Raw genomic sequence first — 26,589 nt, 5'->3', positions numbered from 1 at the left:
TGGTCCTTGTCAGCAGCTTTTGGACCCGCTGTTGTAGTTCAGAACATTTTGGGAACTCCAGTTCAGGAATTATCTTTTGCTCATGCTGTGATATTTTGCATTTCCCAGGGGTGACATATTGGGTCATTGGGAAAGTCATGACATATTTTTCTATGTTTTTCAATGCAAAAATGCATCATGACTTTCCCAACGACCCAATATTTTTTTGAAGGTAGTTTTGATTTTGGGAAATGTCCAAAAATCACTTGGAGTCGAATTTGATTAATAAGGTGATCAAATTTTGTGATACAATTTTTGTTTAAAAATAAAGGTACGTTACTATAAATTTATAAGGCCTATTTTGTGTGAATCATAAATGAGGTATGAAGTTTTCAAAAATGTGTGGGACATTGAGATTACATATGTTCCCTCCAAAATATGCATATCTATAGTTTAATACACACTTGCACATCAGTACTAGCATATTTGTTAAAAAGTTGTGTTGAATATTTCATAATTTCTGGTATCACAGATGATTTTTGCCCACATGATGGCATGTCCATTGGGTAACAAAGACCTCAGTTTGCATAGCAGTTAGTGGATTTAATTTTCATGCATAAGTACTTAATGTTTTTCATGGAACACTGATTTGTTGATTTCTTTCTTTCTTTTTTGAAAAACCAGATGATGTGGCAAAAGTACAAAAACAAGGACAGCTGGAAACTCTTGGAGACTTGACCAGTTACTACTCAAAGAAAAAGTCCTGGCAAATCCCTATGTCGCCAGACCGGTTTCTCCTTACTGTTAATGCCTTGCAGCAAGCCCATAATTCAGGAGAGTTTGCCTATCCCCGTAGGCCCCAGACCCAACTCACTGATGTCTGGAGACCTTCAATTTTACACCCAAGGAAGGTCCTGAATTTCAAAGGAAAAGCAGTCCAACGTGCAGTCGATCAGTTGAGAATCAGCAACCCTCCCATAGATGTGAAACAAATCAATATTCCCCTTGAAATTCAGAAGCTGCAGCCCAACTTGAAGAACTCTTTGCAAAGTCCTCGAGTCCAGTCCACCATACCCCAGCCTATGATTATCTGCTCCAGGTTCTCTGGCAGCTTAAAGGGTAAAGACAGAGCAACCAGTTCAACTGATGGGGCAGTGCGTAGCTTCAGACCCTTAACCAGCATGCACACCATTAAACCGAACCGCATGCTGGCTCCGCCAGTGGGCGTGACAACCCAGTCTGTCAAGGAAGAACCACCTTGCTTCCACAAGGCTCTCAATCCTTTTAGATTGAACACTGAATTCATGTTGTTGACTGTGAAGGAGGAGAAAGAGTATGGACAAGCCAAGATGAAAGAATATCAGGCCAGAAAGTTCCTGGGAGGGGTCAATCCAGAAAAAGCCAGCAAAGCTGCATGGATCAGGAAGATCAAAGGCCTGCCTATAGATAATTTCATGAAACAAGGGAAAACGGCAGCCCCTGAACTTGGTCCAAACATATTTATCTGAGCCAGCCTTGGGAAATTACAGTGTCTTACAATAAACAGAAAGCCAAGTGGATGTTGGTGTTTGGCCTTTTATTTTTATTTATTATTTATTTTTATTGTTCCCTGGCAATTAATGTGGGGATTCTTAATTATCTCTCTATAAGCCAAAGAACTGATATTACAAAGTAAGAAAACAGAGGGAGGGTGGGAGAGATTGGCATTTGTATTCCCACTGAAAACCATTCAATGAGACTTATGGAAGCCCAACTTCATGGATAGGGGATGGGAGATGGAGAAGTGATTACTGGAAATTAAATACCACTCATCACTACCAAGTTAGTGATATCATTTTTGCAGCAAATGAACTGATGGGATCGTATCAGAATAATGCATTGGAGTTCCTTGGTATTTTTGCTTGGAAGCCTGATGAAGCTCAGTGAGTTCGGTTAAGAAACTAAAAGGAGAAGCCCTCAGTGGGTTTGACTTTTTATATTTGAGAACACTATGAGTTCGTTTCCTTATCAGGGCTAACTGCTATGGAAGAGAATTAAACACTTATATCGAGTGTGGTGAGGTTTGTACTTACACCTTCTGTAGATGGTATCAGGGTCCAGGCAGGTAATTTAGAAGAGTGCAGCCCACCATGAGGGATATGGCCCATTGGAGAGCTCAAGCCCCATGCAAAGGGGAGAGCTCTCACAGCCTTGGATGCTGTGAGAGAATAAGAAATATATATTGGCCTCTGCCCCTGGTTCCTGGCACAGAGCTCCTGAAACCCTTGTAAATTACTGAGTGATAAGAGCACTAAGAGCATTCCTTATCCTAACGAGGTGACTCTGGGTGGCCCCTGGGTGAGGGCTGGTCATCAGAAAGACCAAGCCATGATTAGAAGCTTGGAATTTTCAGTCCAACTCTCCACTTCTTTAGAGAGGAAAGAGGAGCTGGAGATGGAATTAATGATTGATCATACCTGTGTAAGGAAGCGCCACAAAAACCCCGATAGTAGGGGGTTCCAAGAGCTTCCAGGTTGGTGAACACCTCCACATACTGTGAGGGTGATATAGCCCAACTCCATGAGGACAGAAGCTCCTGTGCTCAGGACCCTCCCACATCTCACCCTATGTGTACCTCTTTATCTGCCTGTTCATTTGTGTCCTTTATCATAGCCTTCAATAAACTGGTAAGTATAAGTATTTCCCTGAGTTCTGTAAGCTGCTCAAGCAAATTAATTAAACCCAAGGAGGGGGGTCATTGGGACCTCCAATCTATAGCTGGATGGTCAGAAGCATGGGTGATAGACAGATAACCTGATCTTGAGACTGGCACCTGACAGTGTGTGTGTGTGTGTGTGTGTGTGTGTGTGAGTGTGTGTGTGTGTGTGTGTGTGTGTGTGTGTGTGTGTGTGTGTGTGTCTTGTAGGACTGAGCCCTTAACCTGTGTGATCTGATCCCATCTCCAGGTGGATAGTAACAGATTGAAATTGTAGGACACACAGCTGGTGTCGCTGTCGCAGAGAATTGCTTGGTGTGGAGAAAAACCTCCACACATTTGGTGACCAGAAGTGAAGTGTTTTATGTGAGTAGTAAAGACACATAGGAGAGAAACACAGTAAGGAAAAACTGGTTTTATTTTCCTACACAAGATGAACTGAGTTTCCTCCACAGATGGCAGTGAATTCAAATAAAATGTAAAACAAAACAAAAACCCAACCCCACAAAACCGTACAACCCATACACTGGATGGGCCACCAAAACATGCATGGGCAGTCTAGATGCAAAGGCCACCTGTTCACAGCCTCTGCTTTTCACTTCCAAGTGCAGGAATACAATTGTTTGCCAAGCTTTCCCTTCTTTGAGTTTTTTTTTCATTATTAGTATATTAGGTTTAAGGTAGCATTGGTAAATAGCATGTAAAAATAGTGATTTTAATAGAATCCCCTCGATTAAGGAAATGTGCCAATACACATTATTCCGTGAACCTTCCACAGTAGTTTGACTAGGCCTGCAGATAGGATGCTGTTATAACCAGTTTCAAAGATGACCCTGAATTTCAGGTCCTTCATATGGACAAGATCACATTATTAGCGTAGCAATAATAAGTAATAAATAGTAATAAGAATTCCATTTCCTATTTACAGGTACTTACCCTGTATGATACTATTGTATTATCATCCCCATTTTACAACTGAGGAAAGACTTACATAAAAGTTCGTTAGATAACTGGTAAGTGGAGAGCCAGGGCTCAAACCCAGAAGCTCAAACTCCAGCGTCCACATTCTCACCTTCTGTTCCTTCTTGTTTCCCAGCGTCTGTTTTCTTCCCATAATTAACCCTCTTTTGTTTACTCGAGTGCTCCTGGTTTGTTCTTCTTAATAACTTTTTACCCCTTCGAAGGAGCATGTTAATGTTTTTCAATTGCTCCTAAAACTTAAGGTACAAATATAATATTATACAGGAAAACATGCTGTAAGACAAACAAAATGCAACTATGGAATAAAGCCTCTTCCCCAACCCCGCCTTCAGGACATCGATGCTGGTGGGAATGACACTTCTTAGGTAGCAACAATATCTCTACGTGACAAACCTCGAAGCTTGTAACCTAAAGCCAACGGCAGCGCTGGCCTCCTTTCCCAGCTAGTATTTCGCTCCCGCTTGGACCAGTTCCCGCCCTAGTCCTTGCATCCAGCTCTGCTCCCTGGACGCCCAGCCCACTTTCTCGCTCCGCCCCAGCCCGCCCACCCGGAGAGCCGCGACTACGCACTCGCAGGGCCCCTACTCATCCCGCCCCGCCATCGCCCCGCCCACTCTCTCGTTCAGTCCGGGATCTCGCCCCACTGGCACGATCGCCGGCACTTGCTCCTCCCTCAGGGCGCCTGGAAGCGGAAGTGGGGACAAGCTGGGGCTAGTACTTTGACTCCTTCTGGCCTTTGGTGACCAGGCTGCGTCAGTTCCAGTCCCCGCCCGGCGGCTGCCGCGTTGACGTGATTTCCGGAAGTGGGGCTGGCGCAGAGCCGCCATGTTGCAGCAGGTAAGGGGCTGTGATGCGGGCTGAGGGTTGGGGGCTTGGCTTGGAGAATGGGTGGGCGAGAGTCGAGCGTCCCGGGGCCGTTGTGTCTGCTCTCCGGCTTGCTGTCTGAGTCCGAGGAGGAGAGGGGAAGGCGGCAGGGACGGGAGACGGAGGACCTCGGAGCTTGGTCCGGGGGCGCAGCTGGGCGCTCCGGTGGAGGGTGACCCCGGCTGCGCTGAGGAGGAACAGCTTCCGGGTGTGGAAAAGCTCATTGTCAACAAACGCAGAACGCTTTATGTCTCCGGTGCCGGGCTGCAGAAACGCTCTCGTGTGAAGTTGCAGTGGTCTTTCTCAACCATTCGTGGACAGGCGAGTGTGAGGGGGAGAAGCCTGACCCCTAGGGGTGCGCTGCGATGCTGTCGTAATAGGAGACACCATCAGGGCTTTGTGTTCAAGTTTCCGTTGCCAAAGTAACGTTGAATTGTTGGTGGTTAATGGCTGGTCCATATCGATGACCGCATCTGTGCCCATAGAGTTAGTTACAGTCCACGAGTTTACAACCAGAGATTAGTAAGAATAATTTAATCTTCCTATTAAAAGAATTACTGTTTATAATGTACTTTCACTTGGATTATCATAGGTACTTTTTTCTTATTGAGGGATTACTATGGTCCAGGCACTGTTCTAGGCTCTGGGATAGGGCTGTGAACAGTACATATTTCTTGCCCTGAATTGCTGGGTGAATTGGAGGGTGCTGGGGATGGGAGCTTGTCAAGGAGATGGGGCGGTAAGACATAAGTTACATAACTAAAGATATTTACAGATAATGATAACAAAGATAAGATGATGTAATAGTAAGTCTCTGTTACTAGGACAACCTTGGATTTATGGTCAGAAAAGACCACCCTGAGGAGGTGACTTGAGTGAACGAAACCCAGTGATGATTAAATTAGGCTTTCTCAACCTGCACCCAGGCTGAAGGAGACTGGGAAAAAAACACACAACCCTACTGACTGTTTCCACTTTAAGTTTGTGACCATGAACCTCAGATGAGCCCTTCATACTGCCAGGCAGTCATCACATTTCCATTGTCCCCTCACTCTCCCACCCTCCTAGGCCACTACTGAAACTTCCCTCTCCTCAAACTGTCCACATTTCTTCCTTACCATCTCAGTTTGTTTCACTGAGAAAATGGAAGCCATCAGAAGAGAATTTTCAAACCGCTTGCCATCTGCGTCTTTGCCCATAATTCCCATATAGCCTGCCTCCCTTTTATTATGATTGAACTGCCTGTGCTCCATTCTCAGGCTATGCCCTCTTCTTGTGCACTGGTTTCCGTCCCTTATTGCCTGCCGGAAGGCATTAATGGTCCAGCAATTCTCCCTTCTCTCTTGCATCATTTCCCCCTCCCCCACTTTTTAAAAGCTTGGTTACCATAGCATATAAACATGCTTTACTTGCTCCTATCTTAAATAAAAACTACACTCCACATGCCCTTTCAGCTATCACTCCATTCTTTGCTTCATAAGGGACTTGCCCACACTTGTCTCTTAATTCTCTATTCTCTCTTTTATCCATTCTGGTCAGGCTTTTTCCCTCCTTCCCCTGCCATACTGAAACTGCTCTTATTGAGATCACTGATGATGACCTATTGTAGAAATATAGTGGTCACTTTTCAGTTTTCATCTTGTGAGCAGCGTTTGACAGTTAATTGGATCCTCCTCCTGGAAACACTTTCCTCTCTTGGCTTCCAGGGTACCATCCTCTCCTGGTTCAACTCCCACTCCTTAGCACACTCCCCTCTTCCCCCATTGCTTATTCATTTTCATCTTTCTGACCTCTAAATATTGGGGTGCCCAGCACTGCCTTTGGCATCTTCATCCTTTTAGCTGCTAAGGACAAAAACTTTGAAGTCTTGCTTTACTCCTTTTCTCTTACCCCACGTTTAATTTACCAGCAAATCTTGTCAGTTGTACCTTAAACGTATTTGGAATCTGGCTACTTTTCATTCCCTCCACCACTGCATCCACCTTAGACCAAACTTGGCATCTTTACTTGATTAGCCTCCTGACCAGCTTTGTGCCTTTATCTTTCTCCCTTGCCCCCTTACACCTTCTCAAATTAATACAGTAGCCAGAATTTTCCTTTTAACATGAGTCAGAACGTGTCAGTCCTATGCGCAGAACACACTAATGGCTCCCCATCTCATTCAAAAAAAATTTTTAAGCTCTTAATACTAGCAGCTTGAACTTTGTGTCCAAAACCAAGCCCCTGATTTCACCCGGAAATCTTTTTTGCCCACATTCTTCTCCATCTCAGTAAATGCAATTCCAGAGTGCAAAGCTATTTGTCTTTTTTCCTGTTTCTGGCTGTACCACTTAAGACAGTGGCTGGCATATAGTGGGCACTCAGTATTTATTAAATTAGTGAGAAGAAGCCAGTTTTTCAAAGACCAGGGCAAGAGAAAAGTGTTCTAGATAGAATGAACCACAAGTGGGCACAAATTTGGCATGTTTAAGGAACTAAAAAGAAGACCAGTCTGGCAGGGACTTAGTGACCGTATAGGTTTCCTTTCACTGCTGTAGCATGTTGTCATAAACTTAGTTGCCTAATACAAATTTATTATCTGAAAGTTCTTGTGGTTAGAAGTCCACAATGAGTCTTCAGGGGCTAAAATCAAGGCGTTGGCTAGGTAGGCTGTGTTTCTTCTGGAGGCTCCAGGGGAGAGTCAATGTTCTTGCCTTTTCCAGCTTCTAGAGGCTGCCTGCATTCCTTGGCTCATAGTTCCTCCGTCTTCAAAGCCAGCAGCATAACACCTTCAAATTTCTCTCTCTCTCATCTCAACTTTCATTGTCTCATCACCTCTGACTCTCACCTCCCATGTTCTTATAAGGACCATTGTGATTAGATCATTGGAGCCACCTGGATAATCCAGGATACTCTCCCTGTCTCAAGCTCCTTAATTTAATCACTTGCACAAAATTCTTTTTGCCAAGAAAATTTACATATTCACGAGATCCAGGGATTAGAACCTGGACTTCTTTGGTGGAGTGAGGGGTGGTATTATTGGGCCTAACACAGTTAATGGAGGGGAATGGCCTGAGACAAGGTGGGCAGGGGTCAGATTGTGATATGGCATGAGAAGGAGTCTGGTTTTCAGCCAAAGTGCTATGGGTTTTAAGTAGGGGAATATGATCTAATGTGAAAAGGTCACTTTGGCTGCTGGATGGAGAGTGAACTATTGGGATGAAGAGATGAAAGCTTCAGCTTTTCATTCCGTAGCATCATTGTAGATCTCAGTTTTGGCTGCACATTATTTTTATCTAGAGAACTTGAAAAAATTCAAATGCCCAGACCACACCCCAGACCAATTACATCAGAACCTCAGGGTGGGACCAAGGTATCAGGTATTTTTTTGTTGTTGTTTGTTTGTTTGTTTTTTTAACAGCACTGTAAGTAATTCAGCCTGCAGCCAAGGTTGAGAAACACTGGTCTCAGATCTGAATCCCTTTACCTTTTAGCTTTATTTTCTACACCACTTTCATGCTTCACTTACTCTGTTGGCTCCTTGGCCATTCCTTATACATTCTCATCCCTGTGCCTCTAGTTAAGGTGCTAGAGTGAGCAGGAGGTCTGCTTGCTGTCAAGACCCAGCCGGTAAACGCTCCTTCAGGAAGCTTTTCCACAGCCGCCTCCTTTCCTGTGCTCCTGTTTGCACTTACATTTCTCCTGGCACTGATCACAGTCTGCCACGTATTACAGGTGACTGCCTCCTTTGTGTTCACTCATGCCTTCAACAAATACTCTATCGCCTGGCCTGGCGCTCGGCTGGACACTAGGATTTATTACAGTGTAATGACGGACCTTGCCCTCTAGTAGCTCAGAGTCTGGATGGAGTAGGAGTAGACTTGCAGTAAGAATATCCTGAGATAATTGTTCAAATGGAGATTTGTTCAAGTGTTGTCAAACAGGAAATGGTATGCCTGGGGATTCCAGGAAAGTTTCTCAGCTGTGTCAGGAGTTGAGCTGAAATTTGAGCTATGTCAATATTTGAGCTGAAATTTGAAAGATGATTTGGTGTTTGCCTGATGGTGATCTATGTAGGGAACAGGGAAGAGAAGAGCTTTCTGGGTAGAGACAACGTGAAAGGCAGAAGGAGGGGAGAGACCATAGTGTTTTCAAAGCATGTCCAGTAGTAGCAGTATTGCCGTAATATCCAGTGGGAGGGAGTGTTGGAAAGTAAGTAGGGGGCATCACATCGCGAGATCTCCTGTGCTGTGTGTGAAGAGTTAGGTTTTATCCTGTACATGTAGGGGCACCAAAGAAAAATTTGGGCAGGAGAGTGACATAGTAGGATATCCATATTAGGAGGGTTACTTAGTAGATAAGAGAGGCTGGAGTAGAATTGGGGTGAGACTAGAGATGAAAGCAGGGAGGCTGGTGAGGGGCTGGCCCTAGTGAGGGGATAAAGAAACAGATTCACTCTGGTTGAGGCTGAAGGTGAATTGCAGTGAGTTGAGGTGTGAACCACTCTTAGAAGTCTAAAGTTATGGAAGGAAGGAACGCTATGGGAAGAAAAGTTGAAGATAGAAGGGGAGATTCAGGATTAGGGTTTTTAAAAAGTCTTTTCTGTGCTACAAAGGAGACCTGAAGAAGTTTATGTGCTGATTAGAAAGATCCAGTAGAAAGCTCTGAAGATGCAAGTAGGTGTAAATAAAGGGAAAATTGATGGAATAAGTCCCCAAGGAGGCAAGCAAAGAAGTGATTCCGAGCACAAATACTTGGTTTCGCTTTGGATAAAAGAGAAAGAATTGTGAGAAAGGGTCAGGGAAACAAGGATGCAGTGAGGTAATTCTGTGAAGGAGCCAAAAACTTTGAGTTTATCCCCAAGACCCTCATCATTCTCTCTGACTTTGCAGGAGCATCTGCACCCTGGTGGTTTTTCTCAGCAGTTTGGGGAGGGATGGAGACAGCAGGTACCTGGATTACCATGTGGGGATTTTGCCAGATGATTGGGGGTGGGGTGACGGAACTGCACATGCCCTTTCCATAATTATAAATTCCAGATGGCTGTGACTGTGTCTTAATCTTGTCTTCCATTTTGGTAGTGTGCTGCCTTGCATGTAGTAGGCATGCACACTGAATTTCATTTTGCTTCATGGATATTTAATTTTCTTGATAGGACAGTAATGATGACACTGAAGATGTTGCACTGTTTGATGCAGAAGAGGAAACAGCTAATAGACCAAGAAAATCCAAAATCAGGTATGAAGATAAATTTTAACAGTTGTATTAGTCCAGTTCTGTCCTGTCCGTAGACTGGTGCCTGCTGATGGGATTCAAGGCATAGTGGTCGTGATGTACGTGTGAATATTGTGTATCGCTAGTGACCTTTAATCTGAGACAGGTTACATTTTATATTTTCTTTGGGAGTAACTGGTATAAGGAGTTTTACTCAACACTGAGTTTTCAAATTTGCAAATCCAATTATGTGAACATTGTTGTGTTAATTCTAGCTACTGTTTACTAAGAATACACCATTTCTGTATAGATAGTTTCTGTAGATACGTTACACTTTGATTTATTGTGCAAATTTCAGAATTGCATCTTTCGTGTAAACTAACATGAAAATATCAAGCCAAACATATTTCTATTCCAAATGTAGTTCTCGCTAAAGAAATTCACTTAATAAAATCAAATTCTACCTAAACCTTGAAAATATTATACTGAGAGATGCCAGCCACAAAAGACCACATGTTGTACAATTTCATTTATGTGAAATGTTCTGAATAGGCAAATTTATAGAGACAAAAAGTACGTTAATGGTTGCCTAGGCCTGGAGAAGGGTGGGGTTGGGGTAAATGGGGAGTGACTGCCAAAGGGTACAGGGTTTCCTTTGGAGTTAATGAAAAAGTTTTAAAGTTGATTGTGCTGATGGTTGCACAATTCTGTGAATATACCCAAAATCATTAAATTATGCACTTTAGATGAATTATACATGGATTATATCTCAATAATACTGTTAAATAACAACATTGATGATTACTTTGTCTTAATGCCTGAAATGATTTCTGAGGGCCTAGAAATTCTTTTTTCATGATTTTTAGATGTATGAAAATAGGCTTCAATCCCTGAGACTATGGTTTCCTTTATTTCTCCAAGCTTGGTAAAGTTTCTTGTTATATACAAGGTATGATAAAAAATACAGTAAATGTTTAAATAAAAAAATTTATTGCAGTAAAAGACACATTGCCTTTAACCCCCTCTCAGAATATTCTCCCTTGTTTCAAACACACTTGTCCCATCGTTCTTGCCACTTTCTTGAAATGTTTTTTTTTTTTTTTTAAAGCTGAGCCATCCTGCCACCTGTTGGCAGCTTAGCGGCTGCTCAGCTCAGGCCGGGACTCGAACCACTGTTGCTCAGAGCTTGCACTGTTGAGCAAACTCTTAACCAACTGAGCCATTCAGCCGGCCCCGTTCTTGCCACTTTCTGAAGCAGTTCTGGAAGTCCTCTTTTGGGAGTGTCTTTAGTTTGCGCTGTTGTGGCTGCCTCGATGCCCTGAATCGATTCAAAACATTTACCTTTCATGGTCATTTTGACTTTGGGGAAGAGCCAGAAGTCGCGTGGTGCCAGATTGCCAGATCTGGTGAATAAGGTGGATAAGGACACACTGTAATGTTTTTATTTGACAGAAATTGCCATATCAGAAGTGATGTATGACACAGAGCCTTTCCATTGTGGTCACAAAATACAGGGAATGCCGCTGCAGAGGCCATCCAACGGAAAGGCATGGATCTTCAATTCCAGGAAGCGGTGTGTCCAACCTTAGTAACAGTGTGTGACAAGTCTCAGCTTGTTCAGTGCAGTCAGTTGGGTGTGAGCTATGGTTGGGAGAAGGTGTGTTTTAAAGTGTGCTGTAAATCATCCTGCATCATGACAACGCTCCGTGTCACACACCATTTTTGGTATACAGCAATTTCTGTTAAATAGAAAAATAAGTGTCCTTATCCACCTTATTCACTGGATCTGGCACCATGCTATGTCTGGCTCTTCCCCAAAGTCAAAATGACCATGAAAGGTAAATGTTTTGAATTGATTCAGGACATCGAGGCAGTCACAACAGCACAACCAAAGACACTCCCAAAAGAGGACTTCCAGAACTGCTTCGGAAAGGGGCAAGTACGAAGGGATAAGTGTGTTTAAAGCGAGGGGAAGTATTTTGCGGGGGATTAATGGCAGTATGTCTTTTACTGGAATAATCTTTTTTTATTGAAGCCAATTTTTTAAACACGCAGCGTATTATTTGATCACACCTCATATTTTGTGAAAGTTTATATTCAATGAGGTGTTAAAGTCATGTTTACATAGTGTATTTACTGTGACAGCTGGGCCCAGTCAAATAATGGGACTTATGAAAAAAGAGAGGTAGGCGGTTTGCTTCTTACTCATCTCCTTTATTTTGACCAAACTGCATGGTTATGCTATGGCTAAAGCATTTTTCATCTACATCTGTAGTACCTGTGTAAAATATAATTGCATTTCTTTTGTTATGTTTTGGTTTTCAGACACCCAGTGGCATCATTTTTCCATTTATTCTTTCGAGTCAGTGCAATTGTAGTCTATCTTCTCTGTGAATTGTTCAGCACCAGCTTTATTGCCTGTATGGTGACAATTATCTTGTTGTTGTCATGTGACTTTTGGGCAGTCAAGGTAGGTTTGATTGTTTATGTTTTGAAATCATATTTAATATGAGAGTGAATGATGTATTAAACAGTAAACAAAATGACACTTAGCATTTTGGATTGGCGCTAATTTATTTTTTTGTTACCTTAGGCCTCATCTGGGTTAAAGTGCCAAGTATATCAAATCACATATAGATTATTATACTACTCACTTGTCTGTGCCTTATGTCACCCTACATCAGCTTTAAAATTAAACAAATAAAATGTGACTAGCAGCTACAGACTCTACGTACTGCTTCTAATTCCATACCTCTGGTTTTGCTTCAGCGTCACCTCCAGTTGTGTTGTGTATTTCTAGATAAGACCCCAAGACAGTTTGTTCACAAATACTTAAGAAGTACCCACCACTTGAGAAGGCTCCTATGTGAACGCCAGGGCAATATCTCTCAACCAGGGCCAATTTTGCCCCCCAGGGAACATTTGTCAATGTCTGTAGACATTTTTGGTTATCATTGCTAGGGTGGGGAAAGTGTGCTATTGGCTTCTGTTGGGTAGAGGCCAGGGATGTTGCTAAACATCTTGTGATGCACAGATAAGACAGCCCCTACAACAAAGAATAATCTATCCCAGGGCCGGCCGAGTGGCGTGTTGGTTAAGAGCTGGCTTGGGACGCCAGAGGGCCCCGGTTCAGATCCCACATATGAGGGCCAGTGACACTGCCCTCTACAGCTAAGATGGTGAACAACAGCTCGACCTGGAGCTGGGCTGCTGTGAGTCGCTGGCGATGGCGTAGGCTGCAGCCCCTGCTGCAGTGGGCTGCCACAAGCTACCGTGTGTGGCCGGCAGCCAGTATGAGAGGCCGCAGCTGGCGTGAGCTGCCAAGTGCTGCTGTGAGCGGCCGTCCAGAGGCCAGCAACCGATCTGCCTCAGCTGGGAAGAGTGCAATGATAATACCAACATGGGCCAGTGAAGCAACATCCTCCACAACTAGACTGAAAAACAAAAGGACAGCAACTTGTCTGTTCCCCTTCCCCCAATTCCCCAGCACTGTTCCCATCCCCCCAATTCCCCAATAAAAAATTTAAAAAAAAAAAAAAAAAAGAATAGTCTAGCCCAAAAAGTCAGTAGTGCTGAGGTTGAGAAACCCTTTTGTAGGGGATAAAAAGGAGTGTAAGAAATTGTTTCAAATTCAAAGACAATGATGAGTGGAGAGATGAATAGATAGAGAGATAGGTACACAGATAGGTGGACATGTGATAAAGTGACTATATCAAAATGTTAACTGTAGACTCTAGGTGGTGGGTATATAGTTGTTCACTGTAAAACTTGACTCCTCTTTGGACATTTTCATAGTAAAATCTGGGGAAAAAAAATCAAAAGGCAAAAAAAAAAAAAAAGCGAAAGCGAATTTTGGAATTTCAGAGACACATCGATTGAAAGACCAGTTAAGTAAGATGTTACAAGTGTATTCAACCCACCAACCCAGCCATGTTTAGATCTTTTGATTCTTACAGATAGCAGAAGTGGTTGGCTTGGTGGTGGTCAGTTTCCGTAGGCCACAAAATGCTGAGAGAGTGAAGGTTACAAAGGTCTGTTTTCTTTAGGCTTTTATTTTGTACAGTCTTCTTCGCCTTGTTTTTCTTTGATTTTCTTCTGTTCCTTTATTATGCTCTAAAGTGTTTACCGTATCAAAAGTGTTTACAGTTTTGTTATGAGGAGTGTTTTCTTTTTGTTGTTAATGTAATTCCTGTTTAGCCAGATAGAACACAGCCTTCAATTCTTCTTGGTAATTTCCAAACTCTTATAATTAAATAATGAAATCCTTCTGGGTTTAGAGTTTTAAAAAATGTGGCCAAAAATATATATCTTCTGATAAGCTGTGTTTTTTTTTTTTAACAACAGTTTAAAAAATATCACCCTTTTAACTGTGGCAAAATTACTTACAGATAGTTAAACTCATGAGATGGGAAGCAAAATTAAAAAGCCAAGATGGGGAAATTATTAAATGACCTTGGAAAAGGGGGTAGGCAGTGTTCCCAACCTAGTGAGAACAGAGGTGTGTCATAAGTATTATAAATCTCAGTGCAGTTTTCAAGAGATGAGATTACAATTATTTAAAAAATAAAAGAAATAAAAAGATAAAATTATTTTTAAAAATTTAAAAATGAGGCTTTTGTTTTATTCCTTACTCTGACAAGTAGAGTAAAAAAAGGTTAAATAATGGTTTTAAAACTTGAATGGTAACTGTGAGTAAAATTTAAAATAAGTTGTGTGTGTCTTGCACAACACTGAAGAAGATAGGAGGAACTAAAACATAGTTTATATAGTAAGAGAAGGAAACAAAGCATGTGTCAAGGAAGTTTAAATATCACAAGGCATAGTACAAGGTGATGGAAGTAGAAGCAAATTGGTTATAACAGTAAGTGTAATTTGATTCAAGTTTCTTTAAAGATAAGAATTCTAAGGTCAAAAATCAAAAGTCCAACCAAAAAGTTCTAACTAAAATCGTGACGTTAAAAAAAGTACAAAAAGGCAAAGATAGCATCAGTTTCTTTCACACAAAAAGAAACTTGGCATTGTATTATCATTATTAGACAAAATAGAAATGAGAGTAAGAGCACTCAGTGAATAAAAAAGGTCATCTTATGAATCAAAGTGAGGCTCATTCACAGAATGACATTAATCAAACTGTGTGGTGAAAAACTGTTAGAGACACTAGGAGAAGATAGAGGGAACATTATTGTGATACGAGTTAACAAGCCACTGTCTTTGACAGATCAAAGCAACAAAAAATAAGGTCTAAAGGATCTGAATGACATAACAAGGTCACTTTAGTAGCTGTATTTGGAACTTTCTGTGTCTAGGGATAATTGAATACCTTCTTGTTAAGTTCCTGTGCAACATTTAACAAAAATTGATTAAATATCACTCCGAAGAAAAGCAAAATAAATTGCTTAAAGCAGCTACATTTTCTAGTCCAGTGAAACAAAATTAGAAATTAATAAATGGTTGTCAAAGTTGAAATTAAAAAAAAGCCAACTTGGTAAATATTTTGTCTTAAAAAGGAAACAAAAACTGTAAATATTGGGTTATTTATACCTAATGACACTGATCCTCTACACCCAAACTTTTGGAATGTGTCTAAAGCTGAATTCAGAGGACAAACATTAGACTAAAGGCTTTTATTATTAGAGGTCTAGAAGTTTCAAAAACAAAAACAGTAAACTTGAGAGAAATTAGGAAAATAAACTAATATTGATAAAAGCAGAAAGTAAAGAATTGGAAAATGGCAAAATGGAGGCGTTTGAAATATTCTAAGAGCTGTTATTTGAAAATGCCAGTAAAATAGACCTCTGGCTCGTCTCGGTCTTTGCCAGCTCTTCTTCTTTACTTAGCCTTTAAATGTTAACATTTCGACAAAATGAATTTGTGAAGGCTCCTCCTTCTCCTGTATTCCTTTTCTAAGCAGTGTCATCTGTGCTTCTGATTTCAGTTGCTTATCTTTAAGCCAGGCTGATTCCCAGATCTCTGTCTCCAGTCCAGGTTTGTCCTCACAGCTCCAGGCCTATCTATCTGTCTTCTTGACGTTTTTACATGGCTGTCTTGAAGGCATCTCAAATTCAACATGTGTAAAATATTCCTTATCATCTTTTGGCCCCAGAATGCTGCTCTTCTATCATTGTTTCCTTTCCAGGGTCTATTTTTTTACTTGAGCAAACCAAAAATACATGAGTTGCTTTCTTCCTCTCCCATATCCAGTTAATCATAGAGTCCCATAAATTCATAGATTTTACTGTCTTCCTTAGGGCTTCCATGTCTACTTTTCTACCTAGAATGTTCTCATTTGCATATAACCTTAACACAGGGATTCTTTTTTGTGCCATGGACTCCTTTCACAGGTTCATGAAGCTGACAGTAATGTTTTAAATACATAAAAGAAAATACATAAGATTACAGAGGAGGTCACATATTAAAATATAATGAAAACATTAAAAAGGCAAATTACTGATTTAGTGATATGTACTTTATTATTGCATTAAATAGCAAGATCTAGCAGTAGGTCTAATTACTTTGAAAGCATTGATGAGCATAAACAATATTTTGTGATATCTGCAACAAGTATAATACATTATGAAAAATATCTGTGGTTTTTATTATGACAGATTCACAGGTACTGTTATTTCTACTGTGGTTAATTGTCTGCATTCATAATTTAGAGATATTTAGCCAGAAGTTAGTGAAAATAAAGATGATTTTTTTCCCCATCCAAATTCACAGAACCCCTGAATCTATTAGTGACACCACTAATTAAAAATCCCCTGCGTTATCGAGTCCGACTTAATCCTTTAAATTTCATTCCCTATGTCGATTCCTCGGGGAGACATTTTCTGGTTCCTGACTAGATCGTATTTTCCTGTTAGACTCCCAAGGTGCCCGCACTTCCCCCTCACAGTACTTATCATGGTTGGTAGTAGTACACACTCCCGTTGGTTGACTGCCACTTCCTTACAACACTTGCAGCTCCTTGAGAACAGGGAATGTATCTGCTATCACCATTTTATTACCAGCACATAGTAGAATGCTCAGTAAGTACTTGTTGAGTAAATGAACATCAGGAAAGCTATCAAAGTAATTTGTTATGTTAGTAAGAGGAAAAGAACTTGGTACATTTGAGGTACTAAGTGAAGGCCAGTACCTCTAACCATTGTCTTAGACAGTTTGGGCTGCTGTAACAGAATACTATAGGCTGGAAGCTTACAAACTACAGGAATTTATTTCCCAATTTCTGGAGGCTGGAAATCTAAGATCAGGGTCCCAGTGTGGTTGGCTTCTGGTGAGGACCCTTCCAGGTTCCAGACTGCCAGCCCCCCTTTTATCTTCACATGGTGGAAGCAGAGAGAGGCTGAAAGAAAGCTCTCTCTTGCCTCTTGTAAGGGCACTGATCCCATTCATGAGGGCTTCAGTTGCATTACCTCATCTAATCCTAATTCCCTCCCAAAGGACCCCTCTCCTAATAGCACATGGTGGCGTGTAGGATTTCAACATATAAATTTTTGGGGAGACACATACATTCAGTCCGTAACAACCATTTTTATTGATACATAGTTGTAAAATATATGTAGCTATAGTCAGGATATATATAGAAAAAGTGGGTCACAGTAGCTAAATAGCAGGGGGCTTAGGAACACATTAGGGAACTGGAGAAAGGACAAGAGTTCCTGAGGGAAAAGAGAAGGGAAATGTTTATGGATATGCTTACCCTGTCATCTCCACCTCCTGCCATTGCCATTTTGTTTGATCTTTTGTCCATACCTAGTATGTAATAGGTCTTTAACTGAATATTATGGATGTTAAGCTGATGCTGTTCTGTTTGTGAAATGTTATACTATGACCTTATGGTAGGTCTTTAACTAATGTTTTTAAAATGTGTGTGTGTATTGATGTTTACCAGAATGTCACAGGTAGACTAATGGTTGGCCTACGTTGGTGGAATCATATTGATGAAGATGGAAAAAGCCATTGGGTGTTTGAATCCAGGAAGGTAAACTGCCCCTACTCCCCCCCCCTTTTTTTTTTTTTTGAGTGTCATTCAATAAATTATGTGTAGATTACATTTGAATATTTAAGGATGAAGTATTCATGATTAAAAAGGACTACCCCAAGTCACTGGGCATGTCAACACTAAACCAGATGGCCTTCTTAAACTTCCTATATTTTTTTGGCTAGTTCAGACCAGAAACAAGGTATGAACAGGAAAGAATCCTCAGAGAGTGGACTTTGGTCAGAGTTTATACAGTGTGCTAAGTTGCTTATGAGGGGCAGCTGATAAAGGATCTCTTTCTGATGACCCTCAGCCTTATGTTACCTGGCCTGGTATGACTGCTTCCAATAGCTTGTTCTGTCCTTGCTCCCATGGTCCTTTTCCATTCAGGAGCAGGAAAAAGAAATAGAAGGATTGCAACTGGATAGAACATCTGAATTGATCGGAGCAGTCTATTTTTAAATTATGCCTTCAGGAGCCCTAGGCAGCCCTGGTCTGTTTGGGATTAGCTGCTTATCTGTAGTGAACATGCAGTTTCCCTGTGAAAAACCGTTTGGGAGGCAGAACACAAAATTTTTGGAGACAGTACTGATGAAATTGCTTGCCTTCTGCTTGGAAGGGCCTTGATGAGTACTTCTAAGAAAGCAGCATTATGCTCAGTGAGCCCATATTTCTTTATCAAATATGCCTTGGAAACAACTCACCATCCTTTTAAATTCCTCGGTTTTTCTAAGTCATTGTCCAGAATCCCTTATTTCCATTCCTTTCTCTGGACTTTGACTTGACTTTTTAGGATGACTATGGCATTGATTTCCTTGATCCCCACCTAGGAGGTACCATTCAGAGTTTCCTTATGAATAAACAGTGTAAGTGCAAGAAGAATTGAATAGAAGCTGGTCAGAGATCACCCTTACACTGTCCACTCTGCCCTGAAAATGCGAAATTCTTTATTTGAAACAAAGTATATTAAAACCAGTTTCTAAAATTACAGTAGTGGTAGATTCTACTAACTTTTTTAGGGAGGCGAGGGTTCTAACTTCGGACTTGTGTTGTCTGTATTAATTCATTTGAATTGAGGGTAAGGTGTTTTTCATTAAAAATGCTAAACTTTTTACTGATAAATCTTATGAAACATTAGTTATTAAATTCATGTTTTTTTTGTAGGCACCCCCTCAAGAGAATAATACTGTTTCAGAGGCCGAATCAAGAATCTTTTGGTTAGGACTTGTCGCCTGTCCGGCGCTGTGGGTCATCTTTGCCTTCAGTGCGCTCTTCTCCTTCAGAGTGAAGTGGTTGGTGAGTATAAGTGTGAAGCGACCGAGTAATCCATTAAGATGTCTAATGGATAATCATAATAAGCAGCCATCTGTGTCAACATTAGAGACTTATCTTGAATAGGCAGCTTCATTATGTATTTCCCAAGTTTGATTTGGTTTCCCAACTCTCCCTTATAAGGACTGGCAAGCAAAGTCCTGTTAAGACCCCATTTCACCAGTTCCCCAAGCACCTAGCAGAATTTTGACTTCGCCCACCTTGTACAGAGATTACCTAATTTATCACTTTATTGTCTTGTTGGATGGGGATGTTCAGTAAACTCCAAACAAGTTTAGCTTAGTTTGTAACTAACAGAGTGGTCTTTTTGAAAATACTGGTTGGTAACCTGTTCTGTCTGTCCGTTGCTTATGTAGTAAATCTTCTCAAAACTTAGTGGCTTAAAATAGCAACAGTCATTTTATGACCTCTCACAGCTTCGCTGGTTCAGGAGCTTGGACAGGGTTTGTGTGGAGGTTCTGACCTGGGACTTACGTAGTTGCAGTCAGACAACTGCCACAGTGGCTGGAGTGACTGGCTGGGGGCTGGTAAGGCATCTCCTCTCTCTCTGAGGTCCCATGGCCTACCACATGGCCTCAACACATGGCTAGTTTGGGCTTCCTGCTAACCTGGTGGCCTCAGGGCTGTTAGACTGCTTACTTGGGGAGGTCACAACTCCAGCTCACAATCTGAATTACCGTTTACAACTGTATTAGTTTGCTCAGGCTACCTTAACAAAGTACCTCAGACCGGGTGGTATAAACAACAGAAATTTATTCTCTCACAATTCTGGAGCCTGGAAGTCTCAGATCAAGGTGCTGGCAGGGTTGGTTTCTTCTGAGGCCTCGCTCCTTGGCTTGCGGATGGTCATTTTCATCCTGTGTCTTCACATGGTCTTCCCTCTGTAGATGTGTGTGTCCTAATTTCCTTGCCTTATAAGGACATCATTCATATTGGATTAAGGGCCACCCTAGTGACCTCATTTTATTTTAATTACCTCCTTAAAAACTCCATCTCTAAATGCAGTCACATTCTGGGATACTGGGGTTAGGACTTCAACATATGAACTTTTGGGGGACACAGTTCAACTCATAATAACAACCTAGCCTCAGAAGTCACTGCATCACTTTGTCGCCCTGTCCACATTCAAGGGAATGGGAATTAGGTTCTACACCTTGATTGTGGGGGATGGTGAGTAAGAAAGTTTTAGAAGAACATGTGAAACAGGAGATATTGTTGCTACCATCTTTGAAAAATATAATCTGTCACTTGACCCAAACTGGGAGTCTTATTCTTTTTTAAGATTTTTATTGGGGAATTGGGGGGATGGGAACAGTGCTGGGGAATTGGGGGAAGGGGAACAGACAAGTTGCTGTCCTTTTGTTCTTCAGTCTAGCTGTGGAAGACGTTGCTTCACTGGCCCAAGCTGGCACCATCATTGCGCTCTTCCCGGGCGAGGCAGATCAGTCGCCGGCTTCTAGACGGCCACTCACTGTGGCTGCTGGCCGCTCACGCTGGCTGCTGGCTACACACGGTAGCTGCTGGCTACACACGGTAGCCCATGGCAACCCACTGCCACAGGGGCTGCAGCCTACACCGTCGCCGGCGACTCACGGCAGCCCAGCTCCAGGTTGAGCTGTTGTTCAGCATGTTAGCTGTGGAGGGCAATGTCACTGGCCCTCATATGTGGGATCCGAACTGGGGCCCTCTGGAGTCCCAAGCCAGCTCTTAACCATCGCGCCTCTCGGCCGGCCCGAGTCTTATTCTATTAATAGTTGAGTTTGTCTTACTTAACTATTGATTTCAGATATATTTTGGCCTTAATAATTATTCTTTTTTCCCCTATTTTAAATAACTTCCTTACCTCTGTTTTGCTATATAGGTTCTCTTTTTTCTTGGTATGTACACACACATAAATACTTTTCCTTTTGTGATTTGGAAGGTATATAGTCTAGTTTTTCTAGTAGTTATCTTTATTACATGTTTGTATCATACCCTGGTTCATGCATTAGGAAATGTATTTAATATCTCTTGGTTTCCTGCTATGAAAGATGGTAAAGTCAACACTCATGCTTTCTCCCACCTTTCCTCCCGGCTTCTACCTCTGGATTTTTGTAGATTATGCAGTTGACCCTTGACCATCTGGGAGAATCAGCCGTCTTTCTTTAGCAATGCTTCCTCTTCCCTGAAACAGCAGGGAAGGTTATGTGAAAGGGCTCCTGTGTTAAGACCACAGGGTGGGAAGATGGCATTACTCAGGCTCTCCATGAGTCTCTTCTTACCCTGTGTTCTCCCACTGTCATCAGCTTGATGGTTGGGTGTGCTTGCTTTCCTCCTACCCCGTCAGGAAGGCATTGCCATGGCAAGCTGCCTCTGTTGGTCTTTATTGGACTGGGGAGGGGGGTTCTGCTCTCATGCCTGTTTCTGCATTTTTTCTTAGGGCTGTCTATATCCGCTGGCCTTCTGAGTTGTTAGGGATGGTGATTATTAGTGAAAATTTCCTGAGAGCTTCTTTGGAGAGTTAGGAGCCGTGCAGAGTGACACCAGCTGGCTCTTTCTCAGATGACCAGTCCTTTTTTTATATTTATTGGTACCAGCTTATTTGCCTTTTAAAAAAAATTTTAACTCTGTTTGCTATTTATATGTTAGGGGGTGGGGGGGTCTTGATGCATAGCTTCACTACAGCATTGTAAATCAGAAGGCTGCTTGTTTTAACTTATAAAAAAATCCATTTTACAGTTTGTTGCCATTGAATAACATTGATGCTAAGTCTGCACTCAGCTGGGCCTGGCCTGTTGGTGCATGCATACCCAGGAGTGCGTGGGAAGTGGAAGGAAATTTATTTAAATAAAGACATAGTTTTCTGTTTATTTAGGTAACTAGCAACCTTATATAATTATAATATGTTTATTTCTGTGAAACATACGTTTAGAACAGAAAGTACAATTCCACTTCCTTTATTGGGATTTGAACCTGTTCCTTAGTTAAACATTTAAATTCTCTCACTTAGAATAAGCTGTACAACTTGTTAAGGAGAGTAAATCTGGATTGGAAAAAGATCATTCTGTTTAGCTGTCTAGCTTTTTACAGATGTAAACGTTTCTCTGGTAATTCTTTTAATGGTAGATGAGTTCTTTTTTCAAGAACTGGTTGACAAACTATGGCCTGTAGGTCAGATCCAGCCCAACACCTGTTTTTGTAAATTTTTATTGGAACACAGCCCTGCCTATTCATTTACATATTGTCTGTGTCTGCTTTTGGGTTAGAATGGCAGAATTGAGTATTTGCAGTAGAGACCATAGGGTCTCATATGGCCCACAAAACCTAAAATGTTTGTTGTCCGGCCCTTTACAGAAAAACTTTGCCAACCTGTGTTGTAGATGGGATCCCCTCGCGTTGTCTTAAGTAACTTTATTTCCGTAATATTTAAAGAGTAGGCTGGAGTTTCTTATTCTCAGTCCTTAATGGTCTTAGTGGGGTCCCCTATAGGATCCCTGACATGGCCACAAGGAAGAAACCGCTCTGCCAGGGTGCATTTCCTCCTAGTGCCCCATCCCTGCACTTGTTGACTGCTGCCTGAGATTTGCTTTCTCAGAAGCCTGTTGACACACGTTAGCATAGAGCAGAGATTCACCACTGCTCGCTCTCAGTTTATTGAACTTCATCTATTTCTTGACCATTCTTTTGTAATTCCTAAAGGAATAATTAACATTTGAGCCTCTTCTGAGTCTCTTTTACTTTTTTTCTGCCCTTACTCACAGACCCATGGAAAATATTAAAGAGAATGATCCTCCGACTGCATCCCCAGGAGCTAGCATGGTGCCTGGCATATATTGGGTTGTCGGAAAAGTCATGACGCATTTTTGCAACGAAAAACAGAGTAAAAATATGTCATGACTTTTCCGACAACCCAGTAGCATATGTGCTCAGTAAATATTTGTCAGGTGGGTGATATAGTACCTTATGCAGAACATATGTTGGATAGGTCCATCCTGGCAAGTGAGGGAGTCTTATTGGCACACCCTGCTTTGCAGAGTGTCCTTTTCCTTCTCTTTCCTATGCAAGTCGGCCTCGTCTCATTTATGGCATTGAGAAAGGTCAGTTGATTTGACGTCAGTAATCATTGATTATTTTTCTCTTTCCCAGGCAGTGGTTACCATGGGTGTGGTGCTACAAGGTGCCAACCTATATGGCTATGTCAGGTGCAAAGTGGGCAGCAGAAAGAATTTAACCAGCATGGCTACATCTTATCTTGGAAAGCAGTTTTTAAGACAAGTAAGTGTTTTCTGGATGTGAGAGTAATTTTGATGTGGTCAGTGACTAATGCAATGATTACTAACTCATGTAGAATTTAATTTTTATGAAGTACTTAAAAAAAAGTTTATTAAGGCACATACTTATTTAGGTATGAGATGATGATGATAAAGTTATTTTAGTTACTTTTTGGAGGCTTTTAGGACATTCTAAAAATGTATTGTCAGTGTCCTGAAATTATTTTAAAACCAGAGAGATAAATTATCATTGATTACAACTTATTTTTTTAAATTTACCTTAAGTTTACTTGCTTTCCATTAATTCTGGGGCTCTAACAGTTGTGAAGAATGATTGTATGGTTTTAGGGTTTATAGTAAGGACAAGTAGAATCAAAATAAGACTGTATAATTAAAGATTATTTAAAATTACTCAGATTTTTGTTTTAAGAACATACAGGTTTTACTACAGTTCCCCAATATGAAGATTTGAATCAGGGTTTCCAGTGGGATAAGTAATATTCATAGGCAAATAGTTATTGGTGAAATCTTGGGAAAATTGATTAGGTCTTTGTTTTTGTGCAGTAGGTTGGGCAAGTACTATTGTACTGGATGGTGGTTCTCAAACTTGAACGTGCTTCAGAATCACCTTGAGGGCTAAAACACAGATTGCTAGGTCCCACTCCCACAGTCCCTGTTCACTTGGTCTGGGGTGGGTGTCTCATGTCAGCACAGGGGGTGCTGATGCTGCTTTTCCAAGTACTGCATTTAGATAACTAATGCCCTGAGAGATAAAGTGACTGCTCAAGGAGATACAGCTAATAAGCGGTACAAAACTAGGGTTTAACTCAGCTCTCCTCTTGAAAGTCATTGTTCTTTTCATTCTGCTATACATTTTTCCATGTATAAAAGATAAAAAGTAGACAAAACAAGTATTCTTCTAGGGATATGATTCTGCTCCTGACTGAGGGTTTTGCTGCGATCCACCTTATGGTAGTTGTCATGTGTGTGCTTAATAGGTTTGTCCTTAGGCTTTTCAGTGTTTCTGAAGTGGGGAGGGACACTGAATACAGGTGAAGTTGAATGTTGAGCCTGACAGCATGGATAGGATTAGACTTACGTGGCACCTGGTGAATCTCTGCTAAAATGAGACTGGCTAGCTGGATGTTTGGGCGGGTCCACTGATTTACTTCTCCAGTATGTTCGTAATTTTTAACATAATTGGGCCATTGAATGTAAGTTAATGTAGTGTCAGGCTGAATGTTGTCCAATGCTTTGAAGTTTGGTATGTTAAGTAAAATAGCTTTTCATATTAAGGAGTTCTTACTCTTTTGCAGAACACTGGGGATGATCAGACTTCCTGAAGAGAGAGTGAAAGCCTCTGTGTTCTGTTACATTGGGGAACAACTGAAGAGATTCTTGACTGTGAACCTTCTAGAACTTAGTACATGTTGCAGAGAGGAGTGTTGGGTTTGTTTTTCCATATTAAAATTTACTTAAGAAAACTAGAAAGTAGTAATTTTCATAAGTTTTTATTTTCTTTTTAGCATTTGGGGCTTGAAAGTATGGTGTTGCTAGAAACATTGTCAAAATTTGGTTCGTGGGTACATATGTGTGTGCACAGTCATGTAGTATCCATATATCCCAAATTAATGAAAGAGTTTGTGTTCATGTACACATGGAATGGAGACCTTTGTTTTGATCCATAGAACATAGAAGGATGTTCTTAAACTGTCTCAAAACTGTGTTTACATATTATTTCTGTAAATTATTTTCAGAAGAAAGTTTTGCTTCCCTGGTAACAGTGAGCACTTTGGCTTATGTGTAAGTTAGAAATAATTGTTAATTTTACAACTTAATATCAATATATACGTTATGATGAAACTCCTTATTCCTGGCATTCAGAGGCAGGTAAAAACCAAATTGGGTCAGAGGGTGAACTAGTTTCTAAAATTTTGTTTATTTTTATTTGTAACAAGTCATGTATTTAAGGTTCAATTAATATAAATGGATTTTCATAGCTTATGTTTAAGGGATACCTAGAGATTGCTGCTGTTCTATTTATTTTTTGGAAAGTGTAGCCGGATTTGCTTGGGAACTTCGTAGAAGAGCATTAGTGGCTGTTGGCCTAATGAAATCTTATCTTTTATCCCGGAAGGAGTATTATTCTTATGTCTAAATGAGAATAATCACTTTAATACTTGGCATAATAAATGCCTAAGAGACATTTCATTTTATGAATCTATTTTTTTCCTTGTTGTAATGGGGGTATTGTAAGTCATGCCTTTATATTAATGGTATTTCTTAAAAGGCAACATATGTAATAATTACAAACTATTATAGACATCTGTAAATTCTGTTGTAGGTATACTGTAAACTTTGTTGGAGTCTCAATCAACAGATTATTTTGTGAATGTATATATACATTGCTAAAAATTTTTAAAAGATGTTTTGTTTAATTGAATAAGTGTCATTGGAATGATAGCTTTGAAGGTACATAACTTTATATTTGTATAAAACTCTATTGTTTACAAAGCACTTTTGACATGTGTAATCTCATTTGATCCTCACGACGTATCTGTTTTGTGTGATGCCTGTTTACAGGTGATGAAACGGAGCTTCAGGCTATTAAGTAACTTGCCCAAAGAAATATAGGTTACTGGAAGACCCATCAGGATACCGTATTTGCCGGCGTATAAGACGATTTTTTGGTCCTGAAAAATATGCCTCCAAGTGGGGGGTCGTCTTATACGCCAGGTACACTTCAGATAGACTGCCCATAGTGCTTGCCCCGTGCCATAGTGGCCTCCCGATGCCCGCCCACTTCATTCCACATACCGTTCAGGCATCAGCAGCGCTGCTGGGTGTATGCTCAGCTGTTATGCGATTTTGCTGTTATGCGATTTTACCACACTCGCAAAATCGCACATAGCCGACCATACACCCAGTATGATAGCGCAAAATCGCGAATTGTGATACCATACTGGGTGTATGGTCGGCTGTGTGCGGTTTTGCGAGTGTGATAAATTCGGGTTACCGTATATTTCTTTACATATGCATTGAAGATTCGCGATTTTGCGCTATCATGGTGCCTGTTAGAATGTTGAAGAGCTCGCACTTGCGCACTAGTGAGGTCCCAGGGAGATGCTGATGCAAGGGTGGACCAGACTGCTATAGTGACAGGGCGGACAAACAGGGAGCAGGGACCAATCAAATCAGGCTTTGTATACAGCCAACAGCCAACCACAATACTGCACCATTGTACAGTACAGCATAGAAAATGTCGACCAGTCAAACCCCTATCATCCCTATCATGGCACCAGCCAAAAGAA

At 41.1% G+C, this 26,589-nt stretch overlaps 2 protein-coding genes across 10 annotated transcripts in view; both read left to right on the top strand.

The window, feature by feature from the left end:
• Positions 1 to 1,525, top strand: part of FBXW10B (F-box and WD repeat domain containing 10B) — a 47,387-nt gene extending 45,862 nt beyond the window's left edge. For all 6 annotated transcript variants that reach the window (XM_019641484.1, XM_019641480.1, XM_019641483.1 and 3 more), the window contains one exon: positions 664 to 1,525. In XM_019641484.1, coding sequence (XP_019497029.1) covers positions 664 to 1,487 — 824 coding nt within the window. In that variant the 3' untranslated portion in view covers positions 1,488 to 1,525. The remainder of the gene's footprint in view (positions 1 to 663) is intronic.
• Positions 1,526 to 4,346: 2,821 nt separating this feature from the next.
• Positions 4,347 to 25,795, top strand: TVP23C (trans-golgi network vesicle protein 23 homolog C). 4 transcript variants are annotated; one of them, XM_019641549.1, is made up of 8 exons: positions 4,354 to 4,492; positions 9,391 to 9,447; positions 9,654 to 9,736; positions 12,038 to 12,182; positions 17,607 to 17,696; positions 18,861 to 18,992; positions 23,154 to 23,282; positions 24,595 to 25,795. In XM_019641549.1, the coding sequence occupies exons 1-8, from the start codon at positions 4,481 to 4,483 to the stop codon at positions 24,619 to 24,621; spliced, it is 675 nt and encodes a 224-aa protein (XP_019497094.1). In that variant the 5' UTR covers positions 4,354 to 4,480; the 3' UTR covers positions 24,622 to 25,795. The 4 variants fall into 4 exon arrangements, with proteins under 4 accessions (XP_019497095.1, XP_019497094.1, XP_019497096.1 ...); XM_019641551.1 differs by lacking the exon at positions 4,354 to 4,492 and adding an exon at positions 4,572 to 4,840; XM_019641550.1 differs by lacking the exon at positions 9,391 to 9,447 and having other exon boundaries at positions 4,347 to 4,492.
• The last annotated feature ends 794 nt before the right edge of the window (positions 25,796 to 26,589 follow it).

Source organism: Hipposideros armiger, unplaced genomic scaffold (assembly GCF_001890085.2).
Source record: "Hipposideros armiger isolate ML-2016 unplaced genomic scaffold, ASM189008v1 scaffold_61, whole genome shotgun sequence".
Classification (NCBI taxonomy): Eukaryota; Metazoa; Chordata; class Mammalia; order Chiroptera; family Hipposideridae; genus Hipposideros; species Hipposideros armiger.
Note: the sequence above shows the minus strand (reverse complement) of the source record. Positions and strands in the feature narration are given on the sequence as shown.

Excerpts from the sequence above, each read along its gene's own strand:
- TVP23C (XM_019641549.1), top strand. Across the intron at positions 17,697-18,860 it reads GGGTGTTTGAATCCAGGAAG|GCACCCCCTCAAGAGAATAA; the intron begins GTAAACTGCCCC and ends TTTTTTTTGTAG. Across the intron at positions 23,283-24,594 it reads GAAAGCAGTTTTTAAGACAA|AACACTGGGGATGATCAGAC; the intron begins GTAAGTGTTTTC and ends ACTCTTTTGCAG.